The following is a 23,150-nucleotide window of genomic DNA, read 5'->3' on the forward strand; positions in this document are numbered from 1 at the left end:
TAGATGCCATGGTGATATTGACAGAACGGGCTGACCAATCATAACAACACACCACCAAGGCTGGGTTGGGCATAGGATAATCCAAAATAGGAATGAGAGATGGAAAAAGGTTAGAAGGCAAGCTGAGACATGTCTTGCGGTCCGATTGAGAACGTTAATGTTTATATGAGACATCCGATTCCACAACAAGAAGGGGGATAACATAATATGACTCAAACCTAACATCGAGACTGGGAGGAATGTTATGTCTCAATAGCAAAAGACACTCACTGGGATACCTCTACACGATGTCGATACTAGTACTTCTTCAACTTGTTACTATGATATATATTCGTGGGCTGAGAATGAGGATGCGGATAGAGAGTAATCGATATTGATGATGATGGGTGGTAATGCTGATGTGATACAGAGTCGAGCTGATGAGATATGGTCGTTGCGTCTCCCAGTCAACAATGGATATCCTGATCCGTAAAAGTCGACAACGACAACAACAACCACGAGCGTGGTAGGTAGTATGCTTTGATAAGCTTTGATCGTCCTATTCGCCGTCTTGTTTTTCTCTTTCGGTCTGCCGCACAGACAACCTTTCACCCCTGTGTTTTACTTTATATCTTCTGGTTCTCGTTCTTACGCTTGGATCCACTATCCACAAGGAGAGAACGCCAAAATGAGCGATCCGTTACACTCTTACACTTCTAGTGTTTGGGCTGAGTGGCGTCGCTTGGTCGTCAAAGAGCGAGATGGACCGTTGAGAATAAGCCTATGAGTAGGGAACGAGCTGGGAAGAGGAGGTCAAAGCGTCGAGCTGGGTTGAGCTGAGGATGTGGTGCGATGTGCTGAAAAGGTGGATGGGCCGAGTTGAGTGATAATGAATGTAAGGTGTGAAAGAAAGAGCGTTGTGGACGCAAAGGTCGATGTCGTTATCTGTGCTGAGTGCTCCAAGGGCGAAAGGGGGGAGAGGCGAAGAGTGGTCGGTTGGTCATTCAACGTTGAACAATGATTGATTTCGATTTCTTGATGCTGGATGATGAAACCGAGTAATCACTGAGGTATTGAATCTTTCTTTGTTCTTTTGATGGATTGATGACAGATGACAGATGACAGATGACAGATGACAGATGACAGATGACAGATGACAGATGACAGATGACAGATGACAGATGATGAGGGTTCAGAGGACTCCTTTGATGTTATCTTGTTGATTGTGATGCGATTGTTATTGTTATTGTTACCCCCTTAAACGTCCATCCTATCAATACTCGTATACTCCGACAAAATACAAAAGACCGTCCATCAAGTAGTTATTCTTTTGTCTATCCAAAGTGTGTGTAAGGGATAAAGAAGAATGATAAGATCGACGTAGGGTTGCACACAATATAGTATTGTACAAGCAAGACTATACAACTATGTAACAAAATCCTGCACCTGAAAAGAATAAGGAAGAGGATAGTCACCAAAGATACGAAATGCCGTTATGACCAAAATACCAATAAACCAATGTGGTCAAGCAACGATTGATCTGGGCTTACAACTGGTCAAAGCCCGATAGAAGACGATTCCAATCTACTGTACGGATAAATAGGGCGTTCGAAAGAGTGATCGAATATACGATTAGGATCTCAAGACACAAACCACTGGTAAAGTCGTCCTTGACTATGACCAACTCATGAGCATGCATGTCCATCATTCCAATCGATATGGATAGGTATGAGATGAGATGGAATGGATTGGGACCAATGGATGGAACACGTCAGACGCGTCTGAGTAGGGATAAGGGACCTGTAAAAGCCCAAGTTAGATCGGAATTAAAGTTAGCGTTTAAGGGTTCTTGTTGGTCCCATTTACCACCAACAGGCGCCGAGTGGAATGTCTTGAGGTGGGTTTTCGAAGATTGAATGCCTACGCTCAAAGTTGATGGATGGTGCGGAAAGAATTCGACGAGTACGAGTTTGACTTCGGTGCGAGGTCAGTCAGCTGCAGGAGTCAACAGCTGTTTCGACCCGATGTACAGCCCCTTCCTTCCAAATTTATCTTACATTTCACCGGTCAAGAAGTACAACGTGATACCACCATACACATTAGATCCTTCGCTCATGCCTCCAAGCCACTATAAACAGCTCATGCTCTCGTCCATCCTCTATGTGCATAAATTCAACCTTCATCCTACATGGCCAGTGCCCGTATCCATATATCAGAGCTGAGTCTGCGCCTAGACTTGTTTCCGCAAGACCTACTCGTAGCTGTCGATGGTCTGAGCGGAACAGTCTGATTCGTGCAAATTCAATTAGTAGGATTGGGCTTACACTGACAACCTGGCCAAGATTAGCAAGCTAACTAGAGCTTAGATCGGATCCATCCACTCCCCGTCCCGATGGAATAGTATGACTGCATACGATCGCGATTACCAGTATCGAGGTCTAATGCTCTTTTCAACTCTACTTCTCCTCGCGCAAATCTTTGTAACGCAAATGGTCTCAATGCTCTCGCTTGTTTCGTACCACCCGCGGAACGACTTGGGATTTCAATGGCAGTCGTTGGCGAAAAGCATAACAGACCTGATCGGCTGGTCAGTAATATGGGGTATATATTGCATTATCGAGCTTCAATAACAACAAGTCACCATATAAAGGACAGGACATCGGGACGACCGACAACTTATCTAACAATCAATTTCTGATCATAGTCACACAAGGACACCGATACAGCCTGCAAGACCAACGTCCATCGCAAGATTATACTAACTAGTAGCTTGCGGATCTACGCTGCTTTCCGTCGGTCCCACATCCTCCTCCAACATTGCATTTTGCTCCTCGAAGACCGATCAGCTTCAGCCTGACGACCATCGAAACATCACCATAGATACACAAGTATGCATCAAGATACTTTCTTCATTCGTATACTCCTAATGATACAACAAGACTCATAATCATGCTAAATTTACATATCTGATAGACCGTCATCAACTCGTATACACCCTCTCACCTGTCCCCATCGTCACTCCCCATGAATGCTTTCCACAACTAACCAACCAAACATCAGCTTCATCCCCAACATCTCGGAGGGCGGAGAAAGTTAAAGCTCGGAAGACTCACCTCCCTACTCAACGCATCCCCAATCTTCCTCCTCCCCTCCCCTCTAACCCTATCCGCAAAGAACATCTCCTTCCCCCTCTTCTTCCTCCTTCCCGATCCTTCATCAACCACCTCAATCTCACTAGGCAAGGAATCTCGTTCCTTCAAACTCTCGAATAAAGATCGAGGTGTATCCCAAATATCCAATATCGACGAGACCCTCTCTGCACTCATCCCTTTCACGCACAACAACATCCTCGCGAATTTCTCTTTGAGCGTTACCGACGCCGACTTATCGTTTAACTCTTGATATGCTCCGAACGTGGTCAGATACTCTTTATCGGGGTGAACATCCCTCAAGTGAGATTGCAGTGATTTGTAGGTCGATCTAGATAGACACCTCGTCGGAATGACGTGTAATGGTTTGTCACGATAGGAAGACTGTATAACTTTGGTCATTGTCGTCAGGAAATCTATAGTCTCGCTAAGCTTGTGTGTCTCTTTGAGAAAAAATCGATTATGAATCTGGATCTGAGATTTGGCGGTCATGATTTGCAGTCCGTGATATTCCATTCGTTCGGTCACTTGCCAATCTTCGACGATGTAGTAGATATGGTTGATGCAAGAGTTGGACAGACGGAACTGCGTCCACCAGCCATAGTCATTAGCTTCCTTCTTTGAGATCTGGTGTATCGATTGATGATGACAAGGTTCAAAAGTTGTAGCAGAAACGTCCACTCACACACTGCTCATTATATCTCCCATCCCTGATCGAGCTGCACAAATCATCCAACCTCTTCCTCTCAACCACATAATCCAATACGCACTCATCCTCTTCTCCTCCCAGATCACCCACAGTCCTCCGTGCAACCCAACACATATCGCCTAATCGCAGAGCTCGAGTCTCCACTTTGATTCCCTTCGCGGCGAGAGTCTCGGCGATCTTATCTCGATTGGATTTCGATTCCACTTCTCTAGTATCGACTACCAGGACAATCTCGTACGATCCAGGTGGGTATACGATAGCGTCTGAAGGTTGGAACATCGCGATCTTGTCGGCAGGTGTTACTGTCGAGGAAGGGAGGGGTTGATCGAGATGTACATGAACTGTGGGATTTGGGACATGAGAGGATAATCTCGGTGCAGGTCTAGAGGTCTTCGGCGGTCTCTCTAATTCAGTCAATGAGTGTGATCGATTGGAAGACTGTCCACCGACCTGACGTCGAAGTGCAGCTTCAGCCGCTTGGTTAGATATGGGAGATTGAGGATTGGCAGGGGCCGAGACGGTACGAGCGAATGTCCTTTCAGCTGCAATGAGGTCTTTGATGGGATAGGGTGATATCGGTTGAGCCTTAGGTATCTGAGATATAGATACTAGGGTCTCGTCCTCCTCCTCATCTTCATTGGTGGTTCCGTCAATAAGGTCAAGTATAGGTGATCCGCTAGACTTCCGTTTCTTATTAGTTGCTGAAGCAGGTGTTTCATCGAATTTACTGCAGGTTGGTGGAGCTTCTTCTTCTACGATAAATCCAAACAAGGTAGATTGACCGGATCCATCTTTGATTGTAGCGGTTGAATGACAATCAACCAAACGGAGTTGTGAGGCAAAGGGATGACTCCGCTGGGAGAACTTGAATTCAACTTTCCGTAAATTGGTGAATTCCGTAGGGTCTAGACGTATGGAAGCGGAGGTGAGGGAGGGGACCCGATTTCCAGAAGAGTCTGCGGCACATAATGACATAATAGTCAGCGCCAGTGCGATGGGAAATATTGCAGCAAGAAAGACTCAGTAGACCTACCAATGTACCAGAATTGGAACCTCTCGGCTTTTGACCGGGCGGGGGGTTTCTCAGGGGAGGTGCGACGAGAAGGTGTATCTGAGGGCATTCGTGCTATTGGCGTTGGAGCTGCCGAGGGTTTACTGCGCGTGGGTATGAGAGGGGTATTGGATCCGCCGACAGCAGGTGTATGGAGGAAAGGATGTTTCTCTATAAAACCGAGTTCGGGTCTGAGATTCCTCATAGTCACAGCTACGTCGCTGATCGAGGAAACGCCAGTCAGCTGCTCCGTTAATCTGAGAGGTCGCAACACGCTCATTGAGACGAGAGAAGATTATGTCACTCACTACCCCTCCTCCGTCAGACAGTATTTATGCGGATTCCCCGTAACGTACACATACCCCTTATTCACCAAAGTCTTCATCCCGCTCCACGCAGTAAAGTACGTTCCTTTCTCACTGTGATCATATGACGAATCGCAATAATCCTGCGCCCCTCTGATGACTTCCGACTTGGTTAAGAAGACCTGCGTGTTGATTTGAGGATTATCTATGGCCAAAACCAGCGACATGAGGATCCCGTATGAGCCTGAACCCCTTGCTGGGATGTAGGCCTTTGGTTTCGAGGCTTTACGAGCTTTCTTCTTTGGTGCTGTCTCTGTCGAGGAGTCGTGGGAATCATCGTCGGATGGTGTGGATCGGGATTTGCCTTTATTCCTGCTCTCTGCTCAACTATCTGCATGAGCTATGCTCCCAGAGGGCGATCGAAGAGCCGAGAGAAACTCACTGGCAGGTGATTCCACTACTATGTTATTCTCCTCGCAATACACTTTCCACTTCTTCTCTAATATAGCTACTGTCTTCTCCCCTATATGTTGAAGGACGACTAATTCCCTCGGACGGGAGTAGGTTACCGGACAATTCTGCAAAGATCGACAAGCTTTGTTATACCCTTCTGCAGACTTCATGTTCTTCTCTCTGGCTGCGTCGCGAAGTTCTGTGAAGAGGGTATAAGCCATCAAGGTCAGCTTTCCGTCTGTCTGCTGTTATGTTGTTGACAACTCACCTTCCATCCACTTTAGGAAGATTGGATTGCCGCATGGTGGTTTCTCTCGCGGCATTGCTCGTGCGCATACAGCACTGGTATCAAGAAAGTCTCATATGCAAGTTCATATAGGAGCTACAAGAAGAATTGTATGTGCGTTATGAGCGTATGAAGGTAATGGAACCAAGTTGAAAGAGATCAAGATGAGAAATGAGAAATCAGAAAAGTCAAAAAGTCATTGCAATGTTGATGTTGACAGACGCGTGAAGTCGACTCATGACGTGTGAGTGGCAACTTTACTCGCTGTACTTCAATCAGCCACTTCCTTTGAAGTCATATCCTCTTCAACCCATGTTCACAATCTCATGCATAATAAATCCACAAATATCAATTGCTGTCGTTCTCCCTGTCGAGTGCGTGCTCCAAAGTACAAAGTACAAACAGACCAAAGATGGAACAGATACCCCCACCGTCATGTCCCCGTTTCACGACACCTCGTCCAGCTTGCCACCCCCTACTTGTGTTGTTTCAACCCGCTCTCCTCAAGGGTGGTGACGTGAGCTTTCATCTTTCTAGGAGAGATCTTGAGATCGTACATCTCGTCCAACTCAGCGAACGTTCTTCCTTTGGTCTACAAGAAGGTTCACGTCCATCAGCTTGTGATCTACCTACTTGGTGGACCGGCACTTACCTCTGGAAGGAGGAAGAAGTTGATGACCGTACCCACTCCACCGAGAATGGCGAACATGTAGAGCGTCTTGACTCCCCAATTCCTAGAGGTAGCGGAGATCATCAGAGGAACCTGTACACAATGCACCAAGCATCATCAGTACTTCCACGCCTTAATAAGTGGATTGTGGCCTACAGTACTATTGAAGATAGCCCCCGAAATGGCGTTGGTACTGGCCGCGAACGCAGTGGTCTTCGCTCTCAAACGAGGAGTAGCGATCTCAGCTGCGCATGTCCATCCAGTACCTGCAAATCCAAAAGCGTACATGAAAACCCAGAGACAGATGAAGGCGAGGGTAGCGCTGTCAACCGAAGATGATTTTTTCGCGAATCCCAAAGAGGCGATGGCGACATTGAAGACTGTACATGCCAATCCACCTGAGAGGATGAGAGTACGTCGACCGAGTCGCTCGATGCCGTAGAACGAGACCATGAGGGAGAAAATGAGGATGCAGCTGTGCCCGTTGTTCATTGGTCAGTCGTGGGGTTTTGTCTAAAACAGCTTGAAACTCACTAGACAATGACGGAAGCTTGGAATGGCTCGGGTAGACCGGCCTGCTGAAGGAAATCTTTTCGTACATCCCAAGGTCAGTTGCGCTTATGATAGAAGGTCAAAGGTGTCATGACACTTACATGTGGTATAGTTGAAAATGATTGGACTTCCCGACCAATTCTGCATGACCAATGCAAAGACTGAAGCGAAAGTTCGTCTCTGTCATGAATTTCTCGTTAGCTCCTCAAAGACCGACCAAGAAAAGTTTCGGAGCAGGAAGAAAGGTGACATACGAGATGAGGTCCCATGAAGATGTCTTTGAGGGCAACTTCAGAGTTTGAATGACTCTTTTGTTTCTCCTCTTGAATCTCCACCAACATCGCATTATACTCTCTGTCAATATCGTACCCTTCGACACCCTTGTAGATCTTGTGCAAAGTCTTCTTCGCACTGACTTCATCCTCTTTTCGAGCATAGTACCATGGTGTCTCCGGGAGGAAGGGGAGCGCGATGATCCATAGACCCAAGAACACGAACTCAGAGTAGATGGCCTTGAGGTAGTTCTCGGGGTCGGTCTGCCATCCCAGTATCAGCTTGTTTGCCTTTGAGAACGAAGGAGGTAACGATCAGACTGACCATGTTCAAAGTGTTCAGAGCGATCGCAACGAACAATTGACCGAGAGCGTAAGCCCATCCGTAGGTACTCATCAGCGCACCTCTCAGCTGAGTAGGAGCGACTTCGGAGATATACTATGAACGACGATGTCGATCAGAATCAGCCCGAAGTACCCACCCATACAGAGGATATTGGTCTAGGTAGCTTACAGTGAGGACACCTTGCTGGATCAAACCTTGACCCAAGCCCATAAGCATTTTAGCGGCGAGCCAGTCCTTGTAGTTCCTCGCTACGATCTCAGTGATGATACCCTGTCGATCGAAGCTAAGTAAGCATCGACAACATTTGAAGTTGTGGCTCAAAAGAAGGTGCACTCACTCCGGTGAAAACAACGGTCAAAGCGTACAGGGTATATCGTCTTCCAAATCGATCACTGATAAATCCACCTGCCCAATTACCGAGGAACTGACAGAGGTATGCCTATTGTCATCATCACATCGAGTCAGCCAGTGTGCAACTTTACCCTAAGGGCATGGGGCAGAGTGAACCACCTACCAAGCCACTCCACATGGAGATATACTGCGCATTAACGCTAACATTCCCAGTAGTTGGATTCACGACCGTACCGAATTGCTTGATAAATCCACTATTGGCAAGTACACTCCCTATCGACATCGTCAGCAACTATCCGTTTGGGTCTTTTGTCGGAATAGGTGTTTCCATGGGAGACCGAACGCAACGTACCAGGTAAAGAAGTCTGATACCCATCCATGATAACTCCAAAGGCAGTGATCATGCAGAACGTACATGCTCTCCAGAATTTACGCATCGCCTGGATCCTCGATAATCCCGCGAAAGCGGTCGTGTGGTCGATATAGCCTTCACCGAGTTTATGTACTCCCTCTGCATCCGCAGAAGTGGTGTAGACTTCATCTTTCTTCGAATCCATTCGTTCGAGCTCGGCATGGGCTTGGGTCGGTGCGCTCATCTTGACTCGTATATGCAGCGTTGGCCTTCACTTGCAATATATGAGAGAAGGCAGATTGAGGTCGAGGATGGGGACGATCATATATATATTGTTTCGGATACACGACCATGATAGAGGAGAGAGAAGAATAAGAACCAATTGTACCGTGATGATAACAAATATACCCCGGCTCATCAGAAATCAAAAATCGATAACGTTGTGCTGCATCTGCAGGAAATGGAAGGGAAGAAGAGAAAGTTTGGTAACCGGTCAACTAGATATACAGTAAAGAATTGTATCTACATACTGTATCCTTCTGGCCTTGTATCTTGATGCACTGCACGGTCATCCGGTGCGCGTACCTAGCAAGCAAAGCAAAGGCGAAAGATAAGTCGCTACTAGCGTCTGCGAGAGATTGGAGGGATGAACCTCCACTCTTTATCTCTTCTGCCCTTCCCCTGAGATTAATTAAATGAGGCGTACTGTAAGGGAACACGGTAGACGGGTATGACCGTGAGCGCTTCTACAGAGCAGTTTTGCCCGTGGGCCCTCACCTTGTCATGGGGTATCATGCCTTCTGGTTGCCGAGGGATTTATTCGTTCAGAGATAAGTCAGCTGACGAAAAAAGACCAAAGGTCTCCGAAGACGCGGAAACTCGGGCCCGGCGATAGTCTGAATCACTGCAGCCAGCGCTCGTGATGGAGTCTAAGGCGGAACTTGAAAGAGGAACGCTAGCATGGGCCTCACGCTCCAGACAGATCCCAAGCAATACATCGACAGTACTTCGTACACTACTCCTTGGGACAACAGTATCATACGTGCACCACAGGACGCGATATGCTACCTCTGTGATCTCCAAGGCCACTATACTGCGAGAGGTTACACAAATGAATCGGAATAATCCGACTCTGTGTTGCTCTTGCAGACAAAACGCAGCCAAAACCGCAAGCACTTTATCCAGATACCCAAGACAGCGACAATTTATACACATAAACATCAGAACGAGGGAATTAACAAATATATGAAAAGCTACCAGACACTTATCTAAGCTAAGCTACCTCCTGGTTAGGATGGAAAGGCGAGAGGAACATGGTCTCAAACTCGACGCTGAGGTAATCTTTCACCTCTTCGTCATCCACATAATCCACTGCGATCCTGGTATTGCTCTCTTTCTCGTATTTCTCCAGGAGAGGTTTCAACGATCTAGGAAATTTCTGCTTCATCTGGTTCCTGTACCACCTGTTACATATGCTGCCTGTCAACGGCCATCTCGTGAAGCAGGACGAGATTGAAAGGCAACGTACTGAGCAAAATACACGAACGCCAGCATGACTCTAGTTTCAGGTGTATGGTTTGGCATACCCGCGTGCCTACACCACTCATCAGCTTCTCTCCCTTTCATGATATCGAGGGAGAACGACGACTCACCATGTCCTGAGATCTCTCAAGATCAAACTCCCCTTTTTGACACTAGGATAAACGGGTGGTCTGACCTTCCTCCTCTCCTCGAGTTTCTCATCCTGTACGAAACCTAGCGTATAAGTCTGATGGTCCGTCCATGGAGACGAGTTGTTGGTACCCAGCCAGACCTCCGTGGAACCGTTCTCGGGGGTGACGTCGATCAGACAGACATTCATGGCAATTGCATAAGGATGGGAGAGATGTCGACCTTTGACGTCCTTGTGGACTTTCTGGCGGGTGGTGGTGTTGCCTAGGAGAGTGTTGGATCGGATGTAGTGCAATTCTGGGACTGGACCGAGGACGCTGGATAGGACAGAGGAGGCGAGCTTGTTGGCATAGATTTGGGGAAACATGTATTCTACGTTACACCCCTTTCGAGTCAGCACGCGGCCTATACAGCATCATGAAGCGGATTATATGGCTCACCCTCGAGGATGGGTGGGACCTGCGAAACATTGCCTTTATCTGCTCCCTGACTAGATATTCATTGTCAGTGGACCGTAGCAGCCATGTCGATAGAGCGGGATTGAACCCACTTCCAATGTACCTTGACAGACCCGTTGACGATCTTCTCAGTATCAGATTTCATCTTCTCGTTCAGCTTGTCGATCACCTCCACATCGATGGCATTCTCAAGGACCACCACACCATCTTTGAAGAGCGCATCCACCGCGTCAAAGAGATGTTCATCTGCAATGTTACCTGTTGATCGCTCGGTGTCGGAAAGGGGGACGATGACTACTGAATCGGTTGGGACTGGCATTGTTGCTTGATACGAGCTGGATGGACGAGGGTGTGGTACGTTTGTTGTTGAAGGACATCATAGAGGTTACAATGTTCAACTCGTATATATCCAGTGGATGGAGTGCATGACGCCTACATCGTTGTGATTGCTATCTCTGTATGCATGTTGATCTGAACTTTCGGTAATTACACTTTATTCTGCGGACCGGACTATCAGAGGTTAGCGTTGTCGAGGAAAAGAATCACGTTACTGTATGCGCTACGTTTTCATGCGACATGAACATGAATGTCCAATTGCAGCGCGTGTATTCTCAAGCTCGGACAGATCTTGCGAGCATTTTGTCACACTGATTGATAGATGGATAGTCATCTTGAGGTACCATCAGAGCCCACTAACCTGTTATCCTACTCTCGCGGGCACGGGCACGGTTATATTGCGTTATATCAGACTCCGGCCGATTAGTCCGGTCAAATCACTGCCTGCCTATATGCGCTAGTCTGAACTACTTGGATATCGTTATCAAATGAACGGTCTCTAGGCAATCTTGCACTTTTGTATCCGATAATTCAAATGCGTACATCCTCATGGCTACTTCATCTTCACATCTTCCGACCACCAGCCAATAGAGGAACGTACTACCTATGCAGACTATAGCCAGTACCGACAATGTCGTCCTCACGGAGAAACGAGGACTAAAAGCATGTACAGCGTAAGCTTATTTTCGTATCTATTCGCACATAGTGTCGGACCAACTCGCTGACCTTCATTTCCATGTGATGTATCAGATGTCGTATAGTCAGTCATCCCCCCTCATGCATGCATAGATCTGAAGCTCACCGAGCAATGTCATAGGCAAAAGTCCGATGTCAAGTTGTTCCTGATATTGGAATCTGTTCGCGATGTCAGAGTGCAGCTATTCCTTGTCGGTTCACTACTACCCGTCGAGGAAGAGTCAAGGGAAGTAAGAAGTAAGTTCTGACTTGCTGACATAATGTGAAATTATGAATAACAGCTAGTCCACAGTCGCAAGACTCTCGAGAAGCTCGCGCAAAGGAACAGCGATGCCTCGAGAAATCTTTCTTCCCCGGACTCCGGGATTGATCAATCCCCAATTCCCGATTTTACCTGGATAGCAGAAGGCACTTCGATTCCTCTAACACGAGCTCAAAGCCCCTTAGATCCCTTCGTCTCTACCCTTCCATCACCTACACCTGCTCCACACCGTCTACCCAATACATCTCGTCAGTCGATGACACGCAGAACAGTTCAAACCATGGCTGGCACCTTTCCCACCGGCTCTGAACTAGCCATATCCGATCCGATCCCTCGTGCGGATTTCTCGACTGGAAGGGATGTACATAACCCTTTACTGTTTCTGGCAGAATGCGCAAGGAGGGGATGGGATTCGGCGGACGACTCGGAATGGAGAGATACGATGGTGGTGCCCACTCCAAGTACCAATATACCGCTCGAAGATGCAATCAGGCTGGGAAGATGGTCTAAAGAGAATCTAGGGAAGATCATAGCAGATCAGAGGAAGTATTTTCAACATGGTTTACACGGGACAAAGAGGGATGTTAGTATTGGGCTGGATCCAGTGTATCAGAATGTGATCAAAGAGGATCAAGTGGGGACACTGTTTTCCAAGTAAGTCTTCATAACCATCACACTATACTTCGCTGCAGGGTGATGCCAGCTAATTTGATTTCGATGGTATAGCTACTTCTGTCACGTACATTCCCAATGGGGCATGCTGGACCGGAATGTACATACACCTTCTTTCGTGCGTTCGAGATCAGCTTTCCTGTTCACGGTCATACTCGCTCTCGGAGCTACTTCCATCGCTACCTTGTCCACGTCGACTCCTCAAGATCGTCTACTAGCTATCAAACTGTGGGCGCACCTCGAAAAGCTACAGCTGGTCATCTGCGCTACCTCGGCAAAATCCATCGAGATCGTTCAGGGCATGCTGGTATGTATGGCCGTTATGAGCAGTCCGCCAGTGTCGTATCTGACTTATCGTTTTCGCAGATGGCTCAGATGTGGGCCTTGAGAACACCTAGATTAGTTGATGATCAGCGGGCGACGCGATTAGGCATGGCCGCGCGAATGGCTGGTCAGATAGGTCTTCAGCTCGCTAGACATCATGGTAACAGCTCGGGAGAGCCAAGGAGTGCTAATGACCTCAGGACACGCTTATCGCTTGTACTGGTGGAGAGCAGGTATGTGGGCTTTTGCATCGCAGCAAAAATGGGGGGCTGACATGGGATATTCAGATGGGAATCCATTGCTGACAGACAAGAGATATCATGTGCTGGATTTGATTTGACTGATTTCGAGGCAGAGGAACTGGACCGTACAGGGCCTTTCGACGACATAGCGCTTATGGCGGCTGATTATGCCTTGTATCGATTTGAGGTATGTTTGAATCTCTATTGTTTACGCTTTCTTGTCTCGGAACTGATACATGCGACAGGCCGAATCGAAAGACCGGATCTCACGAATCTCACAGAATAATCGATCATCGACAGCTTTGGACAGTGAGAGGATCTGGATCCAGACCTACCTGTCAAGTTGGGAGAGTAAATGGGTTGAGCCCCAGAATGATCCATTGCGTCGATGGTGGTTCCGATACTTGTCCATCCGATCTCGATTGGTCGGGATCCTTCGAGTCGCCAAAGCTCGAGCACAACCTGGACCGTGGACTGATCAGATGAAAGCGGACCTGGTCCACGTATCCATCGAGTTACTTGAAGGTTGTCTCTCGCATGAGAGGTCGATGCATATGCTCCGACCTACTTCTCCTATCGTCTTTGCGGCTGCCATCCTACTTCAGCTGACGAACAAGGATGCCCCCGAGCGGGATCTGATTTTAAGGGTTGCGTTGAGGTTGTCGGGCGAGCCGAAGCAGGAGGATATCATGACTTATGCTGTACATAATGGGTATCAGATATTGAACATGTTATGGTAAGTGGACGTGGCAGATTTCAGACCTGTTACAGTACTGATGAATATCCGAAATAGCTTGAGTAAAGAAGTGACCACTTCAAATGTTGGACCATCTACCACCTCCTCAAGCAATATCACATACCCCCAATCTTCCATCTCTCCCTCCACTCAGTCTCTTATGGGAGAAGATCTTTCCCTACATCCACCACACTTACAGCCTGTCTCATCGATTCACCAGAGAATAGACCCATTACCGTTCTCTGCGCCGTCAAATCCCCAGCCATTCGATGATATAGGTCAGCTTCTAGGTCTCGGTGGAAACGCAAACACCGAATTCCTCCAACGGCAGAGTATAGCTCCAACTAGTACACCATCTGGGTGTATGCAAAATCAAAACCAAAGCACCAATGTGAACACGGTATGGGGCAACTTCCTGTCTACTGAACCCTCGAATCTGAACCAGTCCCCGTCGATAGACTTGCCCGCTCAGACGGGATACATGGCATGGCCAAATAACGGGGAGGAGCTATTCAACCTCGCTGGAGGAGGCCAGATGTCGGATAATGATATTTCGGATTTCTATTTCCATCTCGCTTCTGCTTTGGGCAGTTAGACGTTGTCATCAGTGTACTGTGTTGGCGATTGTAGAATAGGTTGTTGTATGCACTGGATCATACGAGTAACTTGGATGATTGGAGTTTATCTTAAATAGGTACACCAGTTAACGAGAGTATTTCGGCATTTCCCACTCTAGTGTTGAAATTAAGCTTTTAAACCACGTTATTAGGAGGTTTATTGGCTGGGTTCAGGGTTTAGTAGTCCAATAGTTGCGTTATTTGTATTTACTGGAGTTGATAAATACAAATCCATTTATTCTTTCACCCAAAATACAAATTTAATCGTCTTACGAGGAGTACCACCGATTCCTTCCTAATCAACCAATCCTACCTCGTACAATTATACACTCACTCCTACATCCTCCATCCCACCCCACCACTCCGATACTAACCACCTCGATTCGTACAGTGACAGTGATAGTGACTGTGAGAACATTGATAGTGTCTCATATCAATTAAATACAAATCATTTATCCCATCCCAACAATCTAATCAATGTCTCTCCTCCTGTTATCACCATTCTAATCCGGCCTGATCCGACTACAACCTACGACCTACATTCCTACATTCCTTAGGAACTACCTACCTTCACCTTGCCCGTCCGAAGAGGTCAGACCTGTCTCACTCCGAATACCTCCACGATGAACAATATGAACGGTTACCAGCTGTACGAAGATCCCAACAATAACCCCAGCGGTTCATCGATTTTCCCCGGATTATCACGGACAACTTCCTCCTCATCCTCCATCCAGCAGTTCAACCCCAACGCTCAGTCTCAACAGCAGAATGATCCATATACATACCTCCATTCCCAATTGGGCGCATCGAGCTTACATTCCCAACTTGGCGCATCGAGCTTGAGGGGGATCGTACCCAACCTCAAACCTACTTCCTTCAATTCGTTCAATCCTGATGATTACGTTTCGAACATCATTGATCCTTCGCAGAACCCCTTGACTCAGATTACACAGATCCAACATAATGGGCCGACTAGAATATCAGGTATAGGGAAGAAGAAATCTGCCAAGAAGTTTCATGGGTTAGAGGGGTTGGGGAAGAATGGTGAACCTAGGAAGAAGAGGACGAAGAGGTCCACGGGCAAAGCTTGTGTGTATTGTAGGAGAAGGTGAGCAGGTCGCCTGCATCGTCATATCTGATCAATTGAGGATAATGGATAGCAGATGCTGATGAGGACTTGTTTTGTAGTCATATGGTATGTGAGGGTGGAAGACCTTGTGAGAGATGGTGAGTTCATCATGCTACTCCCATCGCGTTGTGACTATGGCTAAGGACCACCTCAGTATAAAAAGAGAGATCCCTCATCTATGTCGAGACTTCACTCCACCACCTCATCACCCTCATCACTCTCACTCGCATCAATCAGAAACCAGTCAAGTCACCGAATCACCACCTCAGATCAGTGGGGGAGAATCCTCATCCGCCAATACCGTACAACATCAATCGCAATCACAGATGCAAGCTCAACCAACTTTGATACCTAGTCTCCCCCAACAAAGTCAGCAATCCCAGCAACAACAACAGCAACAGCAGATACCCATGTACTCTGATCCCAATTTCCCTCCATCATGGCCGTTACTTCCGAACGCGTCGAATCAGATGCAATTCAACTCTGCACCTGCGCAGCTCAACCAGATATTATCCCAGCAGACCCCTCCTGTTAAATTAGAACCAGACTTGACTGGGAATGGAAATATGGCTCAGCCATCATGGGGTGAGTCGAATGACGATTCAGAATTAGCTGCGTTGAAGTGAGTTCCCTCTCAGCATCCTTCTGATTGAACGGCAATATTGACATGACCATTGATTTAGCAAATTCATGAAAGATCTTGGTGTACCTGCACTCCCAGGGGATTTCTTCAGCTTCATGAATTCACTTGACGGTAATGATCCCAACAACTCGCTTCAGGTACCAATGTCGGATGATATGGGTACAAGTACCACCAACACTCCGGACTTTGCTAACCTATCTTCGCAAAATCTCGTTGGGCAGTTTGGTGGGTCCGGGAACAATAAGGGAAAAGGGAAGGTCGTACCGATGTCAAGGATGTGGGTTCCCTCTCTCTTACTTGTGACTGGAGGTGTTACTGATATTGTATATACGCCAAATAGCGATAAATTCATGATGGCCGCTGCGGATCAACCGAATGGAAGTCGAGCAGCAAGATTAGCACAAGTCATCAAAGCCAAATACGATGCTGGGTTATTGAAACCCTATGACTATGTAAAGGGATACGAGAGGATGAACAAATGGATGGAATCTGGACGGGCTGCTCCAAGGATAGAAAGTAGAGCGGGGAGTGAGACGGATAGTCCCATAGGCTTAGGGAGGAACGGGAGACCAAATATGACTGGTGTGTACATCCCTCAATTCTCAATTCAACCAGATCACAGGCTGAATTTACTTCGCAGGCCTGACACCGCACCAAGCCTTGGGAAAGAGTATATCCCCTGATTCAAGGAGACGTATATTAGCTGCTTTGGCTGGGTTCAGACCCAAATTCAGGCAGATAGCTAGGACTTTGACGAATGTGGATCTGGTGTTTGTCGAAGAAGCCATGGAGAGATGGATGCTGGAATATGATAGGACTTTTGCATGTGAGTGGGGCGTTTGCCATCCATCTATACACTTCATTCGTGACCCATGATCTGCTTTCCGTTACCTACACCTACCTCTGCACCTTTTTGGACTATTCCCCTGCGTCCTGATCATGTACTGACTTGATACATCGCATTCAGCCATCCACACCCCATCATGCATCTGGAGACGAACAGGTGAAATCCAAAAAGCCAACCAAGAATTCTCCAATCTGACTGGGATACCCGCATCGATGTTCAGGGATGGTCAGCTGTGTGTATACGAGTTGATGGACGAGGAAAGTGCCGTGAGGTATTGGGAAGGGTATGCTAAGATAGCTTTTGATCAGAGTAGGTGGTGTTTCCTTCACGTTCGTTTCCCACTCAATCACATCTATGACCCAAACTGCCCTTGTCTTGTCTCAACATGAATGTCTTGTACTGACCCTTTCTAAACTTCCAGACCAAAGATCAATGTACATCTCCTGCACGCTGCACATCCCCCTCTCCCTCACCCGACACAAACCCCGTCATCTATCTGCAGCACCCACACCTAACCCTTCTAAATCTGCCTACCCCGTCCCGCCCCTCGATCTGGCCTTACCCCAAAGTTACGCTGCCGACGGCGCCTCGTCAGATAATGGAGTGCTGGATGAGTTCAGAGAGATCAAATGTTGTTTTAGCGTGACTATTAGGAGGGACACGTGGGGTGTTCCGGTGGCGATCATGGGACAATGGATTGTGAGTTTATCTTATCACTCTTTCGAATTTCACATGTTGATGCGAAAGGATGAATGACTGATGTATGATGCTTTTTTGATAGCCTATACAAGGATAGAGAACCAGCAGAGTGTTTATACTGTCGTGCAGATGAAGGGAAGTCTTGATGAGGATGAGCAGTGTACCCTCATTGGGTAGGAAGGAGGTAGAAGCAGACATCCCACTCAGTATAAAGAGTTAGGATTGGTAGTTCTATATCATGCATAATATTGATTCAAGACAATTACTCCGAGATTCCTCTATCCTCTTCTGAGATCCCACTGCAATTCTAGACAAGTTCGGGGCATCAAAGCATACTTACCATCACTCCGTGGTACATGACAATATGACATGACTCAGACGTAAGCCCTACCAACCTCAGAAGTCTGAACGTTCGAGTCTAGCCTTTCCCTTTCCCCTTCCCCGTTGTTCTCAACGAATTTACTAGGAGGTAATAGACCCCATATCAACAAAGCTAATACCACGGGTAGATACTCCAAAGTCCCAAATAAGCTCTCATGGGTGGACGCAAATCCGAAGAACCCCTGAGCGGTCTCTGAGAGTCTGAACGTGGTTCGTAAGAGGATGAGAAGCGAGGTGATGAGGATAGTGTAGAGGAACAGACGTAGTGTGCTCAGTGAGGTGGTATGGGTGATGTAGGTGGAGCGGTATGAGCGGTATATTGTTAGAAGGAGGATGAGGAGGAAGGAAGTGAAGGAGAAGCACTGTGAGTGAGTCGTGAACGGGTTAGCAACGTTGTTGTCGCATTACGATAAGACTGGCTGAATGAGCTGTATTTGGAGGGTTGGGGTATTGACTCACCTGGATGGCTAATCCTGCTAAGAGTATATCATTGGCCTGTTCTGGTGTGACGCTCGAGGGGTTGCCTCGGACTTTGGCTGATTCTGAGGATCCGATCAGAGCTGCTCCGACTACTTGGATGATGGCTAGGTTGAACGAGTCAGTATTGAGTATCTATCGTGTGAGTGGCTCGGGAGGGGATCGAGAACTCACTCGTCACTATGTCGGCGGTGACAAAGACTAGGAGAATTAAATGGTGATATTAGCCAATATCCACGTCCAGAGCTATGGCGATCACTCACAGATCAAAACCTTCCTTGGACCAATGATCAACAGCCTCTCTGCGCCTTTGTAGCTCCTGGTGGCTATTGAGAGGGATAGGTAGATGGCAGCTGAGAAAAGTACGGGGGCCTATAGTGACACCCAAATGGTTCGTACTGTTTTAGCGAACACACTCTCTATGCCTAGAGATAGATTCATGCTGCTTTCTGAGAACAGAGATTCCGGAACATGGAAGATGGTCATATATGAGGGAAGAGCCAAACTCACCACTACAATCAGGAAGTACTGAGCCACAAACGTACTGACCACAAACGGACGTCGATGACTAGCCAGTCTCGCTGCGTACCCGCCTATCTCCATGAGCTATGAAGCGTTCCAACTTGAATTTAGCCTTGTAACGCGACCTCAACCACGATTAGGTATCAGGGATATAGCGAGGTGAAGTACTCACCGCACCGACCAATATCAAACCATGGAACCACCTTGTCCCCTTCTTTCTAGCAAGCCAGAACGAATGCAAAGACACGCAGATCGCGAATGTTATTATCCCAATAATGCCCAGTGCGAGGGAGGGGGTGTACCCGTAGATGATTATTGATGCCTCGTCGTCCTTTGGGTTGGGGTTGATGGGCCCGCGGTAGGTCGTTCCGGACATTGCGTTAGGTATTCTTCTGGGGTAGACAGATGTTCAAGGTAAGCCTGAAGATTGAGAGGAGGGAGATAGAAAGCGAGGGTTGGTGGTTGCAAGATGTGAAAGGGGAAGTTGATCGCTATCTCAGTGGTTATCGGTCTACTCGTGATGCTTGATATTTGGCTCTATACCAGGTGTGATATGATACGAGCGGTAGTTGAAGATGGTTTAGCTCTGATTAAGATTAGAGATCTGCTGGAAATAAATAATGGATCAGACAATTATGAATATTACGAGATCGAACGATTTCTCTCCCCCCTACGTCACATCTCACCGTGCCAAGACCAAATAGTAAAACAGGTGACAAACCGCTAAACCGAAACCAAGGCACCACCATCGGGAAAATCCTAAGATCAAACAATTTGCGCACTATAACAATTAGAGTGAGTGGTTGTCAAGTCACTGAACTTGAATGCAACGTAGAAGAAGCATGCAGGGAACAGAGAACACCCAAATGTAAAGTACGATCATATTTATCGACAAATCGCAGGATTTGGAAAGATAAGTGAGAATAGGGGATATGACATTGAAAACGTTTATAGCACAGGGAGAAGGAGTAAGAGCACTGCCCAACCTACTTGTAGCGACTATCATGATTCATCATGCATCTTGAGTACGCAGAGAACATCCTTGGGAAATACCATACATATGAAAAGTAAGTATGCATATGCAATCAAATCAAGTTCGCACCAACACATCTCCAAATCCGAGATCAGATCAAAATACCAAATCCTCAACTTTCCACTTCCCAATCCTCTCTTCCGGTATCCTCGTCCCCTTCTCGCCACCCTTCTTATCGCCTCTCGATTTGCCCAGTGTTTCCTGGGCTTTCATCTCCTCCCTCTTCGCCAAAATCAGAATCGCCTCGATTGGACCCCGTAATTTCTTATACTCATTTTGAACTTCCATCAGAGGTATCAAACTTTCATTCAAAGATTCCAATAATTCATGGGATGCTTCGTGCGAGAGGAATAAGGGGAGATGCGAGTCGAGCAAGAGTGAGGAATAGGTTATCAGCGAATTCAACGATGGGATGTCGGTGCTCTCGTTTTGGATGCCTGATGAGTCCGATTCCGAATCCCACCCTTTCAATCCCTCTCCACGATGCTTTACGTGCTCTTCTGCCCAGGATGCGAATTGCGCCAGTACAGAGGTAGCATCTTCCACTGAGAGGTTTTGGCGCAAGTCCAATCGGAAAGTAGGGGCTGGTGGGGATGCCATGATCGATGATAATAGGTGAGATAAGGCGGGTACGTTCTTATCGGTATGAGAGGGATGTAAGGAGGATGAGATGAGCTTGACGAGGGTGAGAGACGAGATGGTGCGGAATCTTTGTAGGCAGAGGATGATCGTGTTCTGCGGAAAGATAACGACGCATTAATTAGAGCGCATGTCAAGACCGTGAAAAACATGTTATCACGAGATTGAACTCACCCAGTCACCACAGGGTAATAATCCCTCGCCTACCAGACTACTCTTCCACAATGAATCATTCACCAACCCTCTCTCCACCAATACCCCCACCACTCCAGCAGCGTAGTTACCCTTGAGTTTACCTTCATCGTTCAACGCCTCGGTAAACACAACATTGACGATCTTCCTAACAAATCCTTCAGACACCTGCGCAGAAGCAGCCTTTGACAAATACTCCTTCAGAGCACTTTCAGCTGCCCCGAGCTGATTCTTCTTTATCAATTCACAAATCTTCTTGATCAATCCATCTTGTTCTGCTGTTCCCGACCCGCTTTTCTTCTCCTCTGGTGTGGATGTGGGATTCATAAGGTAAATCTGAGTCTTCTCCTTGGTCCCTAAAAGACTACCCATCCCAATCCCTTTTGGGGGGATGACAACTTCAGTAGTGTATATGACACTTCTCCCAGACTGACCATCGCTATTCAGATGGCTCAGTACCACTCCAACAGTCAGGATCCCATTCTTGCTTGACAAGATGGCGAGGTGCTCGACTGTTCCAGAGGAGGTGAAGGACGAGATGGAGGTGGATGAAAGTATGGCAGGAAGGGTGGAGAGAGGTATGGACAGTAGCAAGGAGGGTGTAGGGTGAGAGGTGGGAAGGAGGATCAGGGGTTTGCCGGATGTGGGGAGTGATAGGATCACAGGGGAGGATGATGGGTGGACTAGAGTGAGAGGAGGTGAAGGGGAAGATAGCGAGGATAGTTCGAGGGTGTAGAGGTTGTTCGATTGGTCTATACACATAGCATGAGATCAGTTTAATCAGATTCAACACAGGTGACACTGTGAGAAGGATCTGAAGTCAAAGAACACTTACCCAAAGCACTGATCACCCCATCATCACTTATATCCACACAACCCAACTTCCCAACGCCACCAATCTTGCCTTCCGACACTCTGCTCACTCGGGGGTTATCTTCCAATGTCAACTGGAATATTGTTACTTTCCCTTCCGAATCTACTATAACCAATCTCGCGCTATTCTCCTTTGGTGAGAGAATCTTGGACGTAAGGACGGCGGTTGAAGAGAGGGAGAGTGGTAGATGGGTAGGTATGAAAGAATCATTCAGGAGATGCAGATCGGTAGGGCTGGATGAGATCACCAGTATTGGGTATAGGGAAGAGGGCAGATGATGTATCGACTTGATAGGTTGACCGATCTACAGAACGAGAGAGTCAGCATTTATGAACTATGGATTACACTGAACGAACACCATGAGATCCGTTATGCCAGATCCATTATACTAGATGAAGATTGAAGTCACACATACCTCTATAACCTCCTTATCGCCCTCCTCTCCAACCCATCTCCATACCTCTTTCCCAACCCCTACGAGCGTTGTCCTCTCTCTGACTTCCACCGTCTCTTCTTCGTCCTCGTCTTCTTCTGCATCAACGTCCATATCATCCTCCGACACCTCCACAACCCCCTGCGACTGATCCTTAGGCGCCCGCTCAGTCTGAGTGACCCAGTAACTTATAGGCGATGTCGAAAATACCGTCGAAGGCGGAACGGTGAATGAAGTGGTCGGTCTGAGGGTATTGAGCTATAAGACACATCGGGTGAATTAATCAGCTTCTGATTCATAGCGACACATTCTCTTCTTTCTGAGACTTATGTGAAGCAAGAAGTCTGGATGCAGTCGAACCCACATCATAAGTCCATATCCCATCTCCTCGCACAGCAGCCACAGCACATTTCGAGTCTCCCACCACAGGACTGAGGGTCACATGCGGGGTCTTCGAGCTGGACGCATGAGGTTGGGAGAAGGTCGCCAGCTGTGTAGGGGTCGATATCGATGCCATCTTGACTGATGGATGTATGCTAAGCTATGATACACCGGAAATACAGATTACGTCTAATTCAATCTTGAAAGCAAGCAAAAAGACACAGAATCATTCAAAAACAGATTTCCGAGCGAAAGATTTCAGAAATATTGAAATTACGTAAACGCCTTCGAGTGGAGGGTGGAGGGATTTCTCTTATGGCAGAGTACAGCAGCAAAAGCAAGTAGTGAGAATAGGAGTGGGAATGCTTGTGACCATGATATGATATGATATGCATAGACCAATGACCAATT

At 47.3% G+C, this 23,150-nt stretch overlaps 8 protein-coding genes across 8 annotated transcripts; 3 read left to right on the plus strand and 5 right to left on the minus strand.

The window, feature by feature from the left end:
* Positions 1-2,978: 2,978 nt before the first annotated feature.
* Positions 2,979-5,969, minus strand: I302_104932 (uncharacterized protein; the record flags this gene model as incomplete). Its single annotated transcript, XM_019195570.1, has 7 exons — positions 2,979-3,020; positions 3,093-3,713; positions 3,814-4,793; positions 4,871-5,109; positions 5,197-5,572; positions 5,636-5,845; positions 5,915-5,969. 7 exons carry the CDS (start codon positions 5,967-5,969, stop codon positions 2,979-2,981), a joined length of 2,523 nt encoding a protein of 840 aa, XP_019042393.1.
* Positions 5,970-6,407: 438 nt separating this feature from the next.
* I302_104933 (uncharacterized protein) lies at positions 6,408-8,719 on the minus strand (the record flags this gene model as incomplete). The annotated part of the gene is made up of 11 exons (XM_019195569.1): positions 6,408-6,524; positions 6,585-6,695; positions 6,759-7,077; positions 7,137-7,191; positions 7,256-7,334; positions 7,409-7,690; positions 7,752-7,865; positions 7,941-8,042; positions 8,110-8,211; positions 8,287-8,396; positions 8,476-8,719. The coding sequence occupies 11 exons, from the start codon at positions 8,717-8,719 to the stop codon at positions 6,408-6,410; spliced, it is 1,635 nt and encodes a 544-aa protein (XP_019042392.1).
* A 1,029-nt stretch (positions 8,720-9,748) lies between these two features.
* Positions 9,749-10,923, minus strand: I302_104934 (uncharacterized protein; the record flags this gene model as incomplete). Its single annotated transcript, XM_019195568.1, has 5 exons — positions 9,749-9,938; positions 10,004-10,069; positions 10,128-10,518; positions 10,587-10,636; positions 10,697-10,923. The coding sequence occupies 5 exons, from the start codon at positions 10,921-10,923 to the stop codon at positions 9,749-9,751; spliced, it is 924 nt and encodes a 307-aa protein (XP_019042391.1).
* A 623-nt stretch (positions 10,924-11,546) lies between these two features.
* On the plus strand, positions 11,547-12,038 carry I302_104935 (uncharacterized protein; the record flags this gene model as incomplete). The annotated part of the gene is made up of 3 exons (XM_065869962.1): positions 11,547-11,614; positions 11,758-11,873; positions 11,929-12,038. 3 exons carry the CDS (start codon positions 11,547-11,549, stop codon positions 12,036-12,038), a joined length of 294 nt encoding a protein of 97 aa, XP_065726034.1.
* Positions 12,039-12,178: 140 nt separating this feature from the next.
* I302_104936 (uncharacterized protein) lies at positions 12,179-14,467 on the plus strand (the record flags this gene model as incomplete). The annotated part of the gene is made up of 6 exons (XM_019195567.1): positions 12,179-12,552; positions 12,625-12,877; positions 12,937-13,127; positions 13,182-13,323; positions 13,382-13,872; positions 13,930-14,467. 6 exons carry the CDS (start codon positions 12,179-12,181, stop codon positions 14,465-14,467), a joined length of 1,989 nt encoding a protein of 662 aa, XP_019042390.1.
* A 645-nt stretch (positions 14,468-15,112) lies between these two features.
* Positions 15,113-17,984, plus strand: I302_104937 (uncharacterized protein; the record flags this gene model as incomplete). The annotated part of the gene is made up of 9 exons (XM_065869963.1): positions 15,113-15,597; positions 15,678-15,716; positions 15,773-16,240; positions 16,302-16,538; positions 16,602-16,843; positions 16,902-17,087; positions 17,229-17,417; positions 17,530-17,807; positions 17,937-17,984. The coding sequence occupies 9 exons, from the start codon at positions 15,113-15,115 to the stop codon at positions 17,982-17,984; spliced, it is 2,172 nt and encodes a 723-aa protein (XP_065726035.1).
* Positions 17,985-18,181: 197 nt separating this feature from the next.
* Positions 18,182-19,563, minus strand: I302_104938 (uncharacterized protein; the record flags this gene model as incomplete). Its single annotated transcript, XM_019195565.1, has 6 exons — positions 18,182-18,550; positions 18,648-18,772; positions 18,840-18,866; positions 18,929-19,037; positions 19,176-19,271; positions 19,360-19,563. 6 exons carry the CDS (start codon positions 19,561-19,563, stop codon positions 18,182-18,184), a joined length of 930 nt encoding a protein of 309 aa, XP_019042388.1.
* Positions 19,564-20,316: 753 nt separating this feature from the next.
* I302_104939 (uncharacterized protein) lies at positions 20,317-22,875 on the minus strand (the record flags this gene model as incomplete). The annotated part of the gene is made up of 5 exons (XM_019195564.1): positions 20,317-20,955; positions 21,034-21,803; positions 21,887-22,229; positions 22,341-22,616; positions 22,723-22,875. 5 exons carry the CDS (start codon positions 22,873-22,875, stop codon positions 20,317-20,319), a joined length of 2,181 nt encoding a protein of 726 aa, XP_019042387.1.
* Between the last annotated feature and the right edge of the window lie 275 nt (positions 22,876-23,150).

The sequence above is a fragment of the Kwoniella bestiolae genome, chromosome 3 (genome assembly GCF_000512585.2).
Source record: "Kwoniella bestiolae CBS 10118 chromosome 3, complete sequence".
NCBI lineage: Eukaryota > Fungi > Basidiomycota > Tremellomycetes > Tremellales > Cryptococcaceae > Kwoniella > Kwoniella bestiolae.